The sequence below is a fragment of the Hippopotamus amphibius genome, chromosome X (genome assembly GCF_030028045.1).
Source record: "Hippopotamus amphibius kiboko isolate mHipAmp2 chromosome X, mHipAmp2.hap2, whole genome shotgun sequence".
Taxonomy (NCBI): Eukaryota; Metazoa; Chordata; class Mammalia; order Artiodactyla; family Hippopotamidae; genus Hippopotamus; species Hippopotamus amphibius.
In genome coordinates this window covers 2,602,039-2,617,621 of record NC_080203.1, presented here as the reverse complement: position 1 = coordinate 2,617,621, position 15,583 = coordinate 2,602,039, and the positions used below count along the sequence as shown (strand labels likewise).

At 58.9% G+C, this 15,583-nt stretch overlaps 2 protein-coding genes across 3 annotated transcripts; both read left to right on the top strand.

The window, feature by feature from the left end:
• Nucleotides 1-302: 302 nt before the first annotated feature.
• GDI1 (GDP dissociation inhibitor 1) lies at nt 303-6,403 on the top strand. Of its 2 annotated transcripts, XM_057718449.1 has the most exons (11): nt 303-641; nt 1,838-1,945; nt 2,085-2,184; nt 2,330-2,464; nt 2,928-3,126; nt 3,368-3,499; nt 4,051-4,150; nt 4,493-4,664; nt 4,963-5,107; nt 5,233-5,287; nt 5,378-6,403. In XM_057718449.1, the coding sequence occupies exons 1-11, from the start codon at nt 597-599 to the stop codon at nt 5,528-5,530; spliced, it is 1,344 nt and encodes a 447-aa protein (XP_057574432.1). In that variant the 5' UTR covers nt 303-596; the 3' UTR covers nt 5,531-6,403. The 2 variants fall into 2 exon arrangements, with proteins under 2 accessions (XP_057574432.1, XP_057574433.1); XM_057718450.1 differs by lacking the exon at nt 2,330-2,464.
• Nucleotides 6,404-7,185: 782 nt separating this feature from the next.
• On the top strand, nt 7,186-13,121 carry FAM50A (family with sequence similarity 50 member A). The gene is made up of 13 exons (XM_057719256.1): nt 7,186-7,377; nt 8,618-8,702; nt 8,800-8,899; nt 9,140-9,285; nt 11,098-11,174; nt 11,286-11,352; nt 11,491-11,552; nt 11,837-11,913; nt 12,144-12,198; nt 12,388-12,436; nt 12,520-12,590; nt 12,685-12,795; nt 12,906-13,121. Exons 1-13 carry the CDS (start codon nt 7,267-7,269, stop codon nt 12,912-12,914), a joined length of 1,020 nt encoding a protein of 339 aa, XP_057575239.1. The 5' UTR covers nt 7,186-7,266; the 3' UTR covers nt 12,915-13,121.
• The last annotated feature ends 2,462 nt before the right edge of the window (nt 13,122-15,583 follow it).

Below are 15,583 nucleotides of genomic sequence, written 5' to 3'. Positions count from 1 at the left end.
GCGGGAAGGTCTCGCACGGGTCGGTCCTGCGGACTGCTTTTCCGGGGGCCAGGGGAGGCCGGGAGGGGAGCTAGCAAGCTGGGCCCCTAGCTGACTACAGGAGGCGCAGGGGTGGTCAGCGCCCGGGAAGGGGGTGGAGACGGCCGCGACAATGACCGCCCCCACGTCGCTAGCGGGCCGCCTCGGGCTGCCGCAGCGGCGCGCACCCAACCCGCGGGGCCGCGCTGAGCCTCCCGGGGGGCGGGGCGCGTGCCGCTCCCGCGCACGGATCCTTCGCGGGCCTCAGCACCGGCTGCCGGGCCGCCCCTCCCGCCGCACCCCGCTGCGCTCCTCTCGGGGGCCTTGGCGAGCGGGCAGCGCCCACGGAGCGGCGCTGGTTCTGGGGCCCGGGCCCCAGAAACCCTCCTGGGAGGCAACCCGGGAAGGCGGTGGCCCCGGGCGGCGCGGCGGAGGCGGGGAGGGGCCGGGACTCTTTGACGCGGCGGAGGGGTCGGGCGGCGGCCCGAGAGCCGCCATCTTTGGTCCAGTGCGGCGGCGGCGGCGGCGGCTGTGGTGAAGGAGGAGGAGCCGACGGGCGCTGACACCGAGGCCTGACCATGGACGAGGAATATGATGTGATCGTGCTGGGGACCGGCCTCACCGTAAGTGTGGCCTCCGGCGTCCGGGGCTCTGCATCGCCCTCTCTTCCCCGGGATGCTGCAGCCCTCGGCCCCATCGTCCCATCATTGCCATCGCGGCGCTGCCGACCCCGGCGTTCGGGTCTCCGAAAAGACAGCCCCGTGCCCATCCTCCCGCGACGTTGCCTCTACTCACTGCCATGGCCCATCTCCAAGAAGCGGCCCCTTTATTGGCCGCACCCCAGCGTCCGACTCCCCGGGCCCCGACCCCTGGCCCCCTGGTCCCCACCCCCACCCCACCCCCGTCCTTCCTATTCCGGCCCTGCGCACCCCCACTCGCCCTGATGTCTCCCATTGCTCCCTGACCCCGCCCACCCGGCCCCCACCCATGGCCAGCCCAGCATCACCTCCCATCTTGCGGCAATTCTGGTGAGGATGTAGTAGCACCAAGGACCTCCAGTCAGGTCGGGGGGCCTCTTCAGGGCGGGCCTTCATCCCGCCTCCCTGGGTTCTTATGGGGCCTGGGGACCCAGGGAATGTTCCAGAAGGACCAGCATTGGGGGCAGTGAGCACATTCCTGCTACCCCACCCCGGTTTCCCATGGAGATCTCAGGCTGAGTCGTATTTGCAGCCTTTGTCCTTGGGCTGGTGGCAGTGACTGGTGAGGGTGTTTACCCTCCCCCAAAACCCCTTGGACTGCTGCCGTGCGAGATGCATCCCCTTCAGTTGGGCACAGAAGCCCCTCCCGTGGCTGGGAAGGCTCACGGTGAGGGGTTCCCCTTTGAGGGTGGGGCCCAGGGTGGGGCCTGGGATTTTGGAACCACGCTAAGCCTGTCTTCGCTTCCCTTTCGGGTCCCTTTGGCTGTGCAGCTAGGTCTTCCCTGTGGTTCGTTGTGTTTTATCTGCTTTTTTGTGGGGCTTCACGCAGGTAGGTGATTTTCTTGGTGTCTTGGTTGCCAGAAGACTGTGTGCGTGTCTGCTGGATGCTCTCTTCCTTGGTCACCTTTTTGCCCAGCAAGGTTATGAAAGGAAACCGTGGTCAAATGAAGCACTACCCCCAATTTTAGGCAAGGCGACCAGCCAGGGATGGAAGGAGCTGTCCCTCGGGGCAGAGTCCTTTCAGTTGTGCTCTGCTCTCAGGGTTGGGGTGGGGAACGCATCAGGGCTGCTGGTGGGCATGTGGGTAGGTGGGAGTACAGTGAGCACTGCCCCTCACCCAGGAATGTATCCTGTCGGGTATCATGTCTGTCAACGGGAAGAAGGTGCTGCACATGGACCGGAACCCCTACTATGGGGGCGAGAGCTCCTCCATCACCCCGCTGGAGGAGGTAGGCTGCTCAGGCCCATCCCTTGTTACCCCCTCGCATGGGGTGCTGAACGAAGCAGCTCCCCAGGTTTTCTGGGTGAGGGGGTGGGGGCAGGAGGGGGGGTCTTTGAGTTGCAGCTCTCTCTCTCTCTGGCCTGCAGCTGTATAAGCGGTTTCAATTGCTGGAGGGGCCCCCTGAGACGATGGGCCGGGGCAGAGACTGGAACGTTGACTTGATCCCCAAATTCCTTATGGCCAATGGTGAGGAAGATGAAGGAGGTATTATGGGGGGGGTGATTGGGACGACCAGAGGAGGGTCAGACTCCAGAGAAGGGGCAGTCAGACCAGCTAGAGCTTCTGGAGGGACTCACGCTGACTCTGTTGCCTTGTCCACACCACCCCACAGGGCAGCTGGTGAAGATGCTACTGTACACAGAGGTGACACGCTACTTGGACTTTAAGGTGGTGGAGGGCAGCTTTGTCTACAAGGGGGGCAAGATCTACAAAGTACCATCCACTGAGACTGAAGCCTTGGCTTCTAGTGAGTGTGGGTCCCCTGAGCCAGGGAATCGTGGGGAGGCAGCTCTCCAGAGCAGGGTGCCCCTTGCCCAAGGTCACGTTCCTCATGCAGTACCAGACACCCCTTACTCTGTCGCCCTTCTATGCCCTGGGCGTGCCTCCCATTGGCTGCCAGGAAGTGAGTCCGCGCACGGAAGGGATGTGGAGTCCTTGACAGACTTCAGCTTCTGACGGAGGCTCTACCTGATCATTGAAAAACACCCAAGTGTTGAAGCGGGGAGGGCCCTCAGAGCCTGTCCAGCCTGACTCGCTCTTCATACAGATGGGGAAACTGAGGCCAAGAAGCACAGAGGGATTAATCGAAGGTCAGGCAGGGGTCAGCAAGAGAACTCAGCTGGGAGCTAGGGTGCCCACTTGCTCTGCCTGCTTGGCGGGATGGAGAGGTTCACTGTGGTGCGATGGTTCTTTTCATGTTGCCCGCGCAGATCTGATGGGCATGTTTGAGAAACGGCGCTTCCGCAAGTTCCTGGTGTTTGTGGCAAACTTTGATGAGAATGACCCCAAGACCTTCGAGGGCGTTGACCCCCAGAACACCAGCATGCGTGACGTTTACCGGAAGTTTGACTTGGGCCAGGATGTCATCGACTTCACTGGCCACGCCCTGGCGCTCTACCGCACTGATGAGTGAGGGGAACCTGGCATGGCAGACCATCCCTCGTCCGGCCCGCACCCTGCCCTCCCCGTTCCTGCCTGCTGCTCCCTCAGCCCCATGCTCGCTCGCCTGTCGCCTTTTCTGTCCCTTCCCTGCGTTTGACCCGTGGTCTTCCCCCGGCCATTGAGGGTGGTGGGAACCCTGGCCTGGTGCCTGGGTGTGGGTGAACTGGGGGTCCTGCTGTTGGAGCCTCTTCTGACCCCATTCCCCCAGCTACCTGGACCAGCCCTGTCTTGAGACCATCAACCGCATCAAGCTGTACAGCGAGTCCCTGGCCCGGTATGGCAAGAGCCCGTATCTGTACCCACTCTATGGCCTTGGCGAACTGCCTCAAGGCTTTGCAAGGTGAGGGCGTGGCTTCAGTTGGTTGGCAGTCCCAAGAAGGACTGAGGCCGACAACGGAAATAGCCCCCTTGGGTGTCTCCACAGCATTTTGTACTTTTCCACTGTGGTCCTCACTTACTTCATGGCATCCTTGGGTGGTGTGGCACCACAGAGAGGCGTTGGAGTGCAGAGCTGAAGGACCACAGGTGGGGCTTGCTTGGCTCCCAGCCTGAGTCAGGCAGTGCCAGGGCTGGGCCTGGGGCCTTGAAGCCTCGGGTGGGCTTCTCCAGAGCCCTCGTTCTATTCCCCAGAACATTCCTGTGAGGAGCCACCCTCACACTAGCCTTTTGCAGAACGTCCTGCCATCAAGCTCCAGAGAGGAAGGGGCCCTCCAGATTCAGTCCTGAGTTTGTGGCAGTGACAGAGCAGGGACGAACCACCAAGTGTCCTGAGCTCTGTCTGCCTGGGGCTGCCTTCTCTGTACCCCCATGCTGGGGGGGGCAGGTGGTGCAGTAGCCCTGGTCCCCATTTCTCCTGGGAAGGCGCCCTCACCATCACTCTCCCCACCGCAGATTGAGTGCCATCTATGGGGGGACGTACATGCTGAACAAACCCGTGGATGACATCATCATGGAGAACGGCAGAGTGGTGGGCGTGGAGTCTGAGGGAGAGGTGAGCCTTCCTCACAGCACAGGCACCCTGGCCTGGGTGGGGCTCAGCCCCTCTTTGGAGGCACTCTTCCCAATGACCCTGGCTCTGCGGGGCCTCCTGCCACTCAGCTCCGGGGGACTCAGGCTGGGGACCGGGGCTCTAGAAGAAGGCTGTGTAGCTGTTCCTGTTGACAGACCTGTGCGTATCAGGGCCCACCTCCCCGAGGCCCAGGAGGAAGCTGTGTGCTACGGGAGGGGCTGTGGTGATGGCTCAAAGGAGTGCCCACCCGCCAGAGCTGCTGGCCCTCCCTGTGGGTCCAGGCCCTTGACTGGATGGGAACAAGGCCTTCTGGTGCTTTCGCAGGTGGCGCGCTGCAAGCAGCTGATCTGTGACCCCAGCTACGTTCCTGAGCGTGTGCGGAAGGCCGGCCAGGTGATCCGTATCATCTGTATACTCAGCCACCCCATCAAGAACACCAACGATGCCAACTCCTGCCAGATCATCATCCCCCAGAACCAGCTCAACAGGAAGTCAGGTAGGCCGGGCCCCATGGGACTCCCTCGTGCTCTCCCTCGGGCGGCTTGTGCCTCTACCCCTCAGCCACGGGGCTGGTGCTCTGCCTGATCCCCCCATGGAAGAACAGGGACCCGCACTGCAGTCCCCATGACTTGAGGCCCTAGGATTGGGTGGCTTGATCTCTCCTCCTCCATGAGGGTGGCAGCTTGGATGCCGCCCGCTCTGCAGGGCTGGGGAGGGGTGGGCGGGCCCGAATTGAGCTCGGCCCCCGGGACCCCCCCCCATGCCCACGTTCATGGAGTGCTTCCTGTGGGCAGACATCTACGTGTGCATGATCTCCTACGCACACAACGTGGCCGCGCAGGGCAAGTACATTGCCATCGCCAGCACCACGGTGGAGACTGCGGAGCCCGAAAAGGAGGTGGAGCCAGCCCTGGAGCTGCTGGAGCCGATTGACCAGAAGTGAGGGGCTGGGGGGCTGTGGCTGAAGCTGGGGGGAGGCAGGGAGCCAAGGAGCTGGAGGGCAGGCATCAGGGAGGGTAAGGCTGGTTGTGAGACCTGTCTCATCCCCTCCACCTGCCCCTCAGGTTTGTGGCGATCAGCGACTTGTACGAGCCCATCGACGATGGTTCTGAGAGCCAGGTAAGCAGCCTGTCCCGGCCCTGGCTCCTGGCTGCCTGACCAGGGCCCCTGTCTGACTCACTTCGGGCCCTGGGCGCTGGCTGTTTCCAGGTGTTTTGTTCCTGCTCCTATGATGCCACCACACACTTCGAGACAACCTGCAATGACATCAAAGACATCTACAAGCGCATGGCAGGCTCCGCTTTTGACTTTGAGAACATGAAGCGCAAACAGAATGATGTCTTTGGAGAAGCTGACCAGTGATTGCTGAGCCCCGCCCCGGTCCCTGGTGCCCTCTCCCCCAACCTGAGCCTGTTCTCCTCAAGGGCTGGGGAGCTGGTTGTGGCTGGGCACCCCTGTTTCCAGCATCCTCTGCTTCCCCCACCACATTCCTGTCACCCACCTCATTGATTCACTGACCAAATCCTTAACCTTAGTGATGGTTTGGGAGACGGGGGGTTGGTTAGTATCCTCTTTCTTGGCCCTTCCTTATCCTGGGAAAAGGGGGTTCCTCTCCTTGTGTGTGTCTCTTCCCCCACCCCTGATTCTTCTGCTCTGTTTGGGAAGAACGTGGAGGAAAAGCTGACTTCTGCCCCCACTGCTCTTACCCCTGCTGTAGTGGCCTTTGGAGATGCCCCCTGCCTCCCCCCACCAACTCTCGTGTGTTGGAGAGAAGGGGCCCTCCCAGCACAAAGTTTCATTCCTTTCCCTACCCCACCCCTGTAATTTATTCTAATTTATTAACTTCAGCCCAGCTTGTGTGAGGAGGGAGCCCTGTGCCCCGCAGCCTTGCGGTGTGGCCTGGGGCTGTGGGGCAGCTGCCCTGGCCTGGCCCTCCTGACCCTGGCGACTCTGGTACAGCCTGGGAAGGGAGAGGGCTTGAGTGTGGCCCCGTTGGAGGTTGACTTTTTGTTTTTTGTCTTTGTGTCCGCTGGTACTTGCTGAGAGAGAAAAGACGTGAGCAAAGCAGAAGGAGGTGGGAAAATGGATTCAAACCCTGCGTGCCCTGCTCGCCCTATTCCTTCCCCTTAGTGGTGGGAAACCCTTATCTTGCAAAGTGAATGTGTCCCCTTCCCCAGCCTCTAGTGTATTTCACAGAAAAACGAAACCTCCCAATAAAACTGTGTTGAAACCTGAGCGCAGGTCGTTAGTTTTATTTCCCCTAAACTGCAACTGTCTGGGGTGGGGTCTTGCTCCCCGGGTTGTCCTGCTCTCCTACCCAGGCTCAGGACTGTATGTGGTTTAGCTTTGCTCCTGATGGGTGTAAAGGGTGACTTTCTTCATCAGGGAATTGCAGAGCTCCTGAGCTGAAGGGTCCTATACAGAGGAAACAGGTTACATCACCCTGCCCAAGGCCACCCAGAGAGTGCTAACACCAGGACTCCAACCCTTGGGGGTCAATGTGAGAGAAATGGGGGGAGAGGGATCTGGCCTGGGGTGGAGGTTGAAGCGGAGGAAGCAGAAGTGCAGGGCTCTTGCCTTCAGGTCGAGGAGGAGGAGGCGGCAGATGGGACTCAGGCTCAGCCTCGCGGCGTCAAAATCAAGGAAGCAGAGGGAACCAGGGTGGCCTCAGGCAGGGAGGCAGCCAGGGGAGTGGAGGGATCGGCCCTTAGACTGGGATCAACATCGAGAAAGTGAAGGGCCTGTGGGCCCAGCCTTGGGGTCAACAGAAGGAAGTAGGGCTGGGGATCCAGCGTCAGGCCGGGGGTTATTGTTGAGGAACTGATGGGGAACCCATGAAGAAAGAGACCGGCGTCCAGCCTCCTGCGGCCGGCGGGGCGGGGCCGATGGCGGGGCGGGGCCGGTGGCGGGGCGGGGCCGGTGGCGGGGCGGGGCGGGGCGGGGCGGCTGCCAGTTACGTGCCGGGGCGGGGCGGCAGCGCTTCCCCTGGCGGCCGACGTCATGGCGTCATGGCGTGGGAGTCAGCTGACCGTACGGCTCCTCTACCGACGCCGCAGACCCTGAGACTCAGCCAGGCCGTTGTCGCTGTCGCCTCCGCCATGGCTCAGTACAAGGGTGCTGCCAGCGAGGCTGGCCGCGCCATGCACCTGATGAAGAAGCGGGAGAAGCAGCGCGAGCAGATGGAGCAGATGAAGCAGAGGATCGCAGAGGTGCGGGCCCGGCCGGGGCGCCTCGGAGCATCGGCCGCTCATGCTCTGCTCTCGCCGCCCGGGGTCGCGCGGGGCCCGGGGAGGGGGGGTGCGGGAGCAGAGCACGGGCGGCGAGTGGGGGTGGGACCCTTGCTCTCTGTTCTCCAGCAAGGGGCAGAGATGAGCCTGCGACGGTCTGCTCATCTGTAAAATGGGCCCAGGAGGCTGAGACAAACTAGGTTGTGACAAGCCTCCAACAGGAAGGTGCCACGCTCAGTGGTGCCATTTTTGGCATTAGGGGCGACCCTCGAGGGCACAGAGCATCCTGTCTCTGGTCCCTCAGTCCTGAGAGTCAGGCCTCTGCCCAGATCTCATGGGTATCAGGAAGGGTGGGCCCCAGCCAATCCACCAGTCACTGAGGCTCATTCCAGAGCCCTTTTCACCAGACAAAGGCAGGCGGGAGGCTCTGGGGTGCTAGCAGTTCACTGAGGGCTTCGGTGAATGGCCAATGGCAGTGTGCTGTCAGGAAGGAAGGAGCCCTCCATTTAGGCATTTGGGGGAGGAGCGGGGACTCAGGGCGCAAGGGGAGAGCAGGCCTTAGGTACCGCAGCAGCCGGGCCCAAGGAAGTGGCTGCATGCTGAGGCCCGGTGCTGCCTCGGTGTGTACTCATGCCCCAGCCCCACTGTCTCAGTGGAGACCCTGTGGCTGCATGGAGGTACATTTCTCCGCTGGCCACCTCCTGTGAGGCTGCTGGCCAGAGAAGGATCTACGTGGTACCAGGTAGGATGGGGCTGGGCAGGAGCGAGGAGGCCTCATGGGAAGCTGTTGGCAACATTTGGGGCCAAGAGCGAGCAACATTGCTTGGTGAGGGACTAGGCTGTCAGCCACTCTCCGTTCCCTCCTGTCCCTCCTTGCCTTGGGTCTCCAGAGCTTCAGCTTAAGAGCTGGGTGTGAAAAACACCAACGGCAGGTAGGACCCATGGCTCCAGGCCACTGAGTGAGCTCTGGTTCCCAGGGGGACCTGTGGAGTGGCCAGAGCAGCGCAGACAGTGGAGGGAAACAGTCCCACTTGGCTCCCTCGGTACTGGAAGAGCCTCTCACAGCCCTGTGGAACCTTCCATCAGTGAAAGGAAGGGGACATGTCTTTCCCGAGGTCACATCATATTGAGGTCTAGGGGCACATCTGGGACTAGAACCCAGGTCCCCACTTCCATGGTGGGGTGGCAGGTGGCCATCACCGCTGCGCTCCTTCCTGGATAGGAGAACATAATGAAATCCAACATTGACAAGAAGTTCTCTGCGCACTACGATGCCGTGGAGGCGGAGCTCAAGTCCAGCACCGTGGGTGAGCAAAGCGCTTGTGCCCCCACTCCCAGCCCGAGGCCGCTGCACGCCTGGCTCCAGGTGACCGCCTCTCACCCCCACGTCGCCTCACCTCGCAGGTCTTGTGACCCTGAACGACATGAAGGCTAAGCAGGAGGCCCTGGTGAAGGAGCGGGAGAAACAGCTGGCCAAGAAGGAGCAGTCGAAGGAGCTGCAGCTGTGGGTCCTCTCCTCCAGATGGAGCTCGTGCTTGGGGGCGGGTCAGGCTGTTCCTGCATGTGGAAGGGGGGACCCTTTTTCATCATCAGAGCCCTGCCCATGAATTTGAAGTGCCCCACGGCAGTAGGACTCCTCTGGCCTGTGCCACGTGGGACCCACACTGCGCACTCAGGTGGCTCTGGGTCAGGGAAGGGGCCTCAGGGGTGGGGACATGTATGATGGCCACCCATACCTTGGCAGGAAGCTGGAGAAGCTGCGAGAGAAGGAGCGCAAGAAGGAGGCCAAGCGGAAGATCTCCAGCCTGTCCTTCACCCTGGAGGAGGAAGAGGAGGCAGGCGAGGAGGAGGAAGAGGCGACCATGGATGAGGAAGAGCTGGAGAGGGAAGGTGAGGGCAGGCTGGGGATGGGGAGGGGTCCCGCTGGCAGGGCTCTGTCCTGACTTCTGGCTCTCGAGTGAAGAAGCATATCTACCAACAGCCTCGACTGCCCGCAGCGCTCGGGGTCCCAAAGCTCACAAGTTGGGGCGGGAGAGGAAGAGCCGAGTCTCCACTGTGGCAGAGCTGAGCGGGGGTGGACTGAGTGGGAACCAGGTGTGCGGTCCGTGGGCAGGGGTGTGGGGCTCATGTGACTGGGGCACCAAACTGTTAATTCTGTTTGAATAATTTCAGTGTAAATTAACACAAGCCCAGAAATCATGTGGCACAGGGGGCAACAAGGAAGACTCAGGAAGGCTGAGGCCACTGCGGGGCCCCTGGGTGCCGCGCCCAGGATGAGGCAGGTGGCCGGAAGCTGGGCGCCATCCTGTCCTGGTGGGAGTCACACAGGGACGCGTGCACCCCGCCGGGGCCAGGGGAGGGTGTGGGGCAGGCCTGGGCTGCATTAGAAAGTGTGATGCTCGGATTGGTGTGTGGGAACCAGGGCAGGGGATGGCACTGGGACAGCTTTGAGGGGAGTGGCCAGTGCTGTCAGGAGGAAGAGCCTGCCAGCCTCCCTGGGGGACAGGGGTGGAACCCCAGGGGAACCCCTACGGTAGTCTCAGTACTATTTAGTAACATTAACTATCTGGGAATATTTGGTATCTAGAATATTCCCATTGGCAGGTCAGTTGCATTTGGTATAAGCTGCACATCTGTGTGGCAGAGGCCACCTTTGGGATGGCACAGGTCTCGGGGAGGCTTTCACCCTCTCTGTGTGTCACTGGGGCTTTGCGGGTGCTTCCCTCCCCCGGAGGTTTTGTTTCAGGGGCTGAGCCATGGGTAGCTGGCATGGAATTTTTGTAAGCTGTCCAGGCCCTGGAGTGGGGGGCTCGTCTTCTAGGTTGGCGGTTCTCAAAGAGTGCTCAAAGGACCCCTGAGGGTCTCTGAGACCCTCTCGAGAGGTCTGCAAGGTCAAAACTGTTTTCATAATCATGCTAAGACTTTCTTGGCCTTTTGCACTCTTGTTGTTTCACAAGTGTGCAGTGGATTTTTCTAGTGGTCGTGTGACATGGCGTGACGTCTTCCCTCTGACAGCTGATAGAGTGCGCGCTTTCATGTTCTTGAGTCTTTGGCATTTCCCCAGACTTAATTTCCAGTTGGTAACTGTCAATAGTTACAGCCCCCAGGGACAAGAGCTCTCGGAGGTCCTTGGTGACTTGTAAGAGTGTCCAGGGTGCCAAGACCAGCAAGTTGAAGAATCACTGTTCTGGTTCATTTGTGTGCTAATTGGGGAAACCGAGTCCTAGAGTCCAAGATGGCAGGCTTGTTCTGAGCCCAAGTGGGGCCTTTCCTTCCTTCCTCCCCACTGGTTCTGACAGTAGCAACTATGGGACTTTGGGCTTCAGTTTCGTTGTCTGGTAAAAAGGAATGTCATACGCTTTTGAGGCTGTCGTGAACGGGGGGATGAGACATCGTCCTGCCCCTCTGGGGTGCTCCGGGTTCCAGCTGACAGGGCCAGTCTCCTGTTCAGCTGCTGGCAGCGGAGACCAAGGTGAAGGCCCCTTGGCAAGGGCGCCTTTCATAAAGATTTGCATAGGTGCTGTGAAGAGGGCCATGCAGGCCACCATGGCTGGGAGCAGAGGGCCACGCATCCTGGCCAAGACAGTCCAGGAAGCCTACATGGAGGTTGCCTTTGAGCTGAGGCCTGGGTGACAAACGTCTGGGGTACCCCGGAGGCAAGGGCTGTCATGCCGCTGACTCTTGTGTTTCCTGTTGCTCCAGAGATCACCACGAAGAAGAGGAAATTGGGGAAGAACCCAGATGTGGACACGAGCTTCTTGCCTGACCGAGACCGGGAGGTAAAGGCGGCCTGACCCTGACCTTGGCAGAGGCTCTTGTTCAGGAAGTGAGGCGCTGCGTGCCCCCTGAGCAGCCCTGGAGCCTCCCTCGTTTGCCCATTTCTCTTCTAGGAGGAGGAGAATCGGCTCCGAGAGGAGCTACGGCAGGAGTGGGAAGCCAAGCAGGAGAAGATCAAGAGTGAGGGCTCCTGGGGCAGAATGCGGGGTGGGGCTGGGGGCCACGCCTTTTCCCCTGGGCAGCGCCCCAAGCCCCAGGGAGCTGGCAGAGGGCGGGGACACCGGGGTCTGGAGGCCAAGCGACAGTTCTGTTTTGTAGGCGAGGAGATCGAGATCACCTTCAGTTACTGGGATGGCTCTGGACACCGGCGCACAGTCAAGGTAGGCGGTGTGGGGCCTCGCCCTGTTCCCCATGCCCCTCGCTCCTCGGGCCCAGCCTCCTTTGGACTCAGTGGGAAGGAGCTGTCAGTCACGCCAGAGCCCTCAGGCCCCTTGGTGTGGGTGGCCCCTGGGAGCTCTGGGGGGAGCAGGGAGGAGGGCCCAGCCCGCACGGGGTAGTGAGGGTTCCAGGGCCCCACCTTCTCGAGAGCCCACCTCCAGGCTTCCATCCTCCCTTCCCACCTCCTCGGTTTCTCCGCACGCCTGTTCTCGGGCTGCTGACACAGATGAAAAAGGGCAACACGATGCAGCAGTTCCTGCAGAAGGCGCTTGAGATCCTGCGCAAAGACTTCAGCGAGCTCAGGTGGGGGCGCGGCGCGGGCCTGCGCGGCTGCGTGTCCGTGTGTGAGTGCGTGCGTCGGAGTCTGCGGCCTCAGCCCCGCTGCCCGTCACCCTAAGTGGCGGCTGCTGCTTGTGGCATGCTGGGCGCCGCGGTCCTGAGGAGGGGGCCCTGGAGAGCATCGTGGGCCTCCGCCTCCTGGCTCTGGTGCCCAGCGTCCTTGGCCGGCCGCTTCCTCATCCTTTCTCCCTTAGGTCAGCAGGGGTGGAGCAGCTCATGTACATCAAGGAGGACCTAATCATACCCCACGTGAGCCCCTTCTCTGTTCCTGCAGCCCCAGGCGGGGCAGCGGGGCAGGTCTCAGGCTGTGGTGTCCCCGGGGGCTTCGAGGGTGGCCCCACTGCTCTGGGTCTTTGACTTGGGGGGGAGGGGTGGAGCCCGGCTTGCAGGCGGCTGAGTTGGGTCACCTGCTGTCACTTTCCTGCCCTCGGCTCCTAGCACCACAGCTTCTATGACTTCATCGTCACCAAGGCACGAGGGAAGAGCGGTGAGTGCGCCTGGCCCCGCCCCCCAGCAACTGGCCCCTGTCACAGGACGGCAGCTGAGGGGGCTGTCCCCTTGTCCCTGCAGGGCCCCTCTTCAATTTCGATGTTCACGATGACGTGCGGCTGCTCAGCGATGCCACTGTGGAGAAGGACGAGGTACTGCGGGCAGGGGTGCAGGCCGGGGAGGAGGGGTCTGGCCGGGAGGCCCTGGGCCCTGCGCCGCAGCACCTGGCCCTCCTCCCATCCTCAGTCGCACGCGGGCAAGGTGGTGCTGCGGAGCTGGTATGAGAAGAACAAGCACATCTTCCCCGCCAGCCGCTGGGAGCCCTACGACCCCGAGAAGAAGTGGGACAAGTACACGGTACGGAGGCCCTCGAGCTCGGGGTGGGAGCTGGCCTGGCTGCCTGGCGGGAGGCCTGCCTGGACCTGCTCAGCTCACCTTTCCTTCTCTGTTCCCTTGTCCTGCACCAGATCCGATGATGTGACAGTGGCACAGCCCCGGCTCCTCCGGCTCCCTGTGGTCCCCTCCTCTCATCCCCAGGATTCTGGGTGCCTGGCTCCCCACTCCCAAGACAGGACATGGCCTCTCAGCCCCTGCCCCGGCGCTGTCATTTACCACCTTTTTTTTTTTTTAAGAACTTTTATTGAGATACAGTTAACAGACAATAAACAGCATATATTTAGAGTGTACAATTTGGTGTCCCAGTCTCCCGGTTCATTCCCCCCCAACCCTCCCCGCTTTCCCCACTTGGTGTCCATGTGCTTGTTCTCTACATCTGTGTCTCTATTTCTGCCTTGCATTTCCTCTTTCATAGTTGTTAGCACTTGCCTTATGTATTGAGGTGCTCCTATATTGGGTGCATATATATTTATAACTGTTATCTCCTCTTCTTGGATGGATCCCTTGATCTTTATGTCATGTCCTTTCTTGTCTCTTGTAACATTTTTTATTTTAAAGTCTATTTTATCTGATGTGACAATTGCTACTCCAGCTTTCTTTTGATTTCCATTTGCATGGAATATCTTTTTCCATCCCCTCACTTTCCATCTGTACGTGCCCCTAGGTCTGAAGTGGGTCTCCTGTAGACAGCATATATATGAGTCTTGTTTTTGGATCCATTCAGCCAGTCTGTGTCTTTTGGTTGGTGCATTTAGTCCATTTACATTCAAGGTAGTTATCGATAAGTATGTTCCTATTACCATTTTCTTAATTGTTTTGTTTTTGTTTTTGTAAGTCCTTTTCTTCTCTTATATTTCCTGCCTAGAGAAGTTCCTTTAGCATTTGTTGTAGGGCTGGTTTGGTGGTGCTGAATTCTCTTAGCTGTTGCTTGTCTGTAAAGCTTTTGATTTCTCTGTTGAGTCTGAATGAGATCCTTGCTGGGTAGAGTATTCTTGGTTGTAGCTTCTTCCCTATCATCACTTTAAAGATATCGAGCCACTCCCTTCTGGCTTGCAGAGTTTCTGCTGAGAAATCAGCTGTTACCCTTATGGGAGTTCCCTTGTATGTTATTTGTCGTTTTTCCCTTGTTGCTTTTAATAACTTTTCTCTGTCTTTAATTTTTGTCAGTTTGACTCCTATATGTCTTGGCGTGTATCTCCTTGGGTTTATCCTGCCTGGGACTCTGTGCTTCCTGGACTTGGGTAGCTATTTCCTTTCCCATGTTAGGGAAGTTTTCAACTAGAATCTCTTCCAGTATTTTCTCAGGTCCTTTCTCTCTCTCTCCTCCTTCTGGGACCCCTATAATGCGAATGTTGGTGCATTTAACATTGTCCCAGAGGTCTCTTAGGCTGTCTTCAGTTCTTTCCATTCTTTTTTCTTTATTCTTTTCCACATCAGTGATTATCACCATTCTGTGTTCCAGGTCACTTATTCACCCTTCTGCCTCATTTAATCTGCTGTTGGTTCCTTCTAGTGTATTTTTCATTTCAGTTATTGTGTTGCATATCTCTGTTTGTTTGTTCTTTAATTCTTCTAGGTCTTTGGTAAACTTTTCGATCTTTGCATCCAGTCTTTTTTTTTTTTTTTATTTTTTTATTTTATTGGCTCTGTTGGGTCTTTGTTGCTGCACACAGGCTTTCTAGTTGTGGCGAGCGAGGGCTACTCTTCATTGTGGTGCGCGGGCTTCTCATTGCAGTGGCCTCTCGTTGTATAGCACGGGCTCTAGGTGCGTGGGCTTCAGTAGTTGTGGCACATGGGCTCAATAGTTGTGGCTCACGGGCTCTAGAGCACAGGCTCAATAGTTGTGGTGCACAGGCTTAGTTGCTCCGTGGCATGTGGTATCTTCCTGGGGCAGGGATCGAACCCATGTCCCCTGCATTGGCAGGCGGATTCTTACCCACTGTGCCACCTAGGAAGTCCCTGCATCCAGTCTTTTTTCAAAGTCCTGGATCATCTTCACCATCATTATTCTGAATTCTTTTTCTGGAAGGGTGCCTATCTCCTCTTCATTTAGTTGTGTTTCTGGGGTTTTATCTTGTCCCTTCATCTGGTACAGTCCTCTGCTTTTTCATTTTCTCTATCTTTCTGTGGCTGTGGTTTTCAGTTCCACAAGGCAAAAAATACTGCTGATACTGGTTGATACTGCTGTCTGCCCTCTTGTGGAGGAAGCTGTCTAGGAGGCTTGTGGGTGCTTCCTGATGGGAGGGACTAATGGTGGGTAGGGCTGGGTGGGTGGAGCTCAGTAACACTTTAATCCAATTTGGTGGGCAGAGCTCAGTAAAACTTTAATCTGCTTGTCTGCTAATGGGTGGGGCTGTGTTCACACCTTGTTGGTTGTTTGGCCTGAGGCCACCTAGCACTGGAGCCCACAGGCTCTTTGGTGGGGCTAATGGTGGACTCTGGGAGGGCTCACGCCAATGAGCACTTCCCAGAACCCCTGCCCCCAGTGCCCCTGTCTCCTCAGTGAGCCACAGTTGCCCTCACCTCTACAGGCACCCCTCCAACACCAGCAGGTAGGTCTGGTTCAGTCTCCTATGGGGTCACTGCTCCTCCCCCCGGGTCCTGGTGAGCACACTGTTTTGTGTGCCCTCCAAGAGTGGAGTCTCCGTTTCCCCCAGTCCTGTGGAGGTCCTGCAATCAAATCCCACTGGCTTTCAAAGTCTGATTCTCTGGGGATTTCTCCTCCCGTTGCTGGACTCCCAGGTTGGGA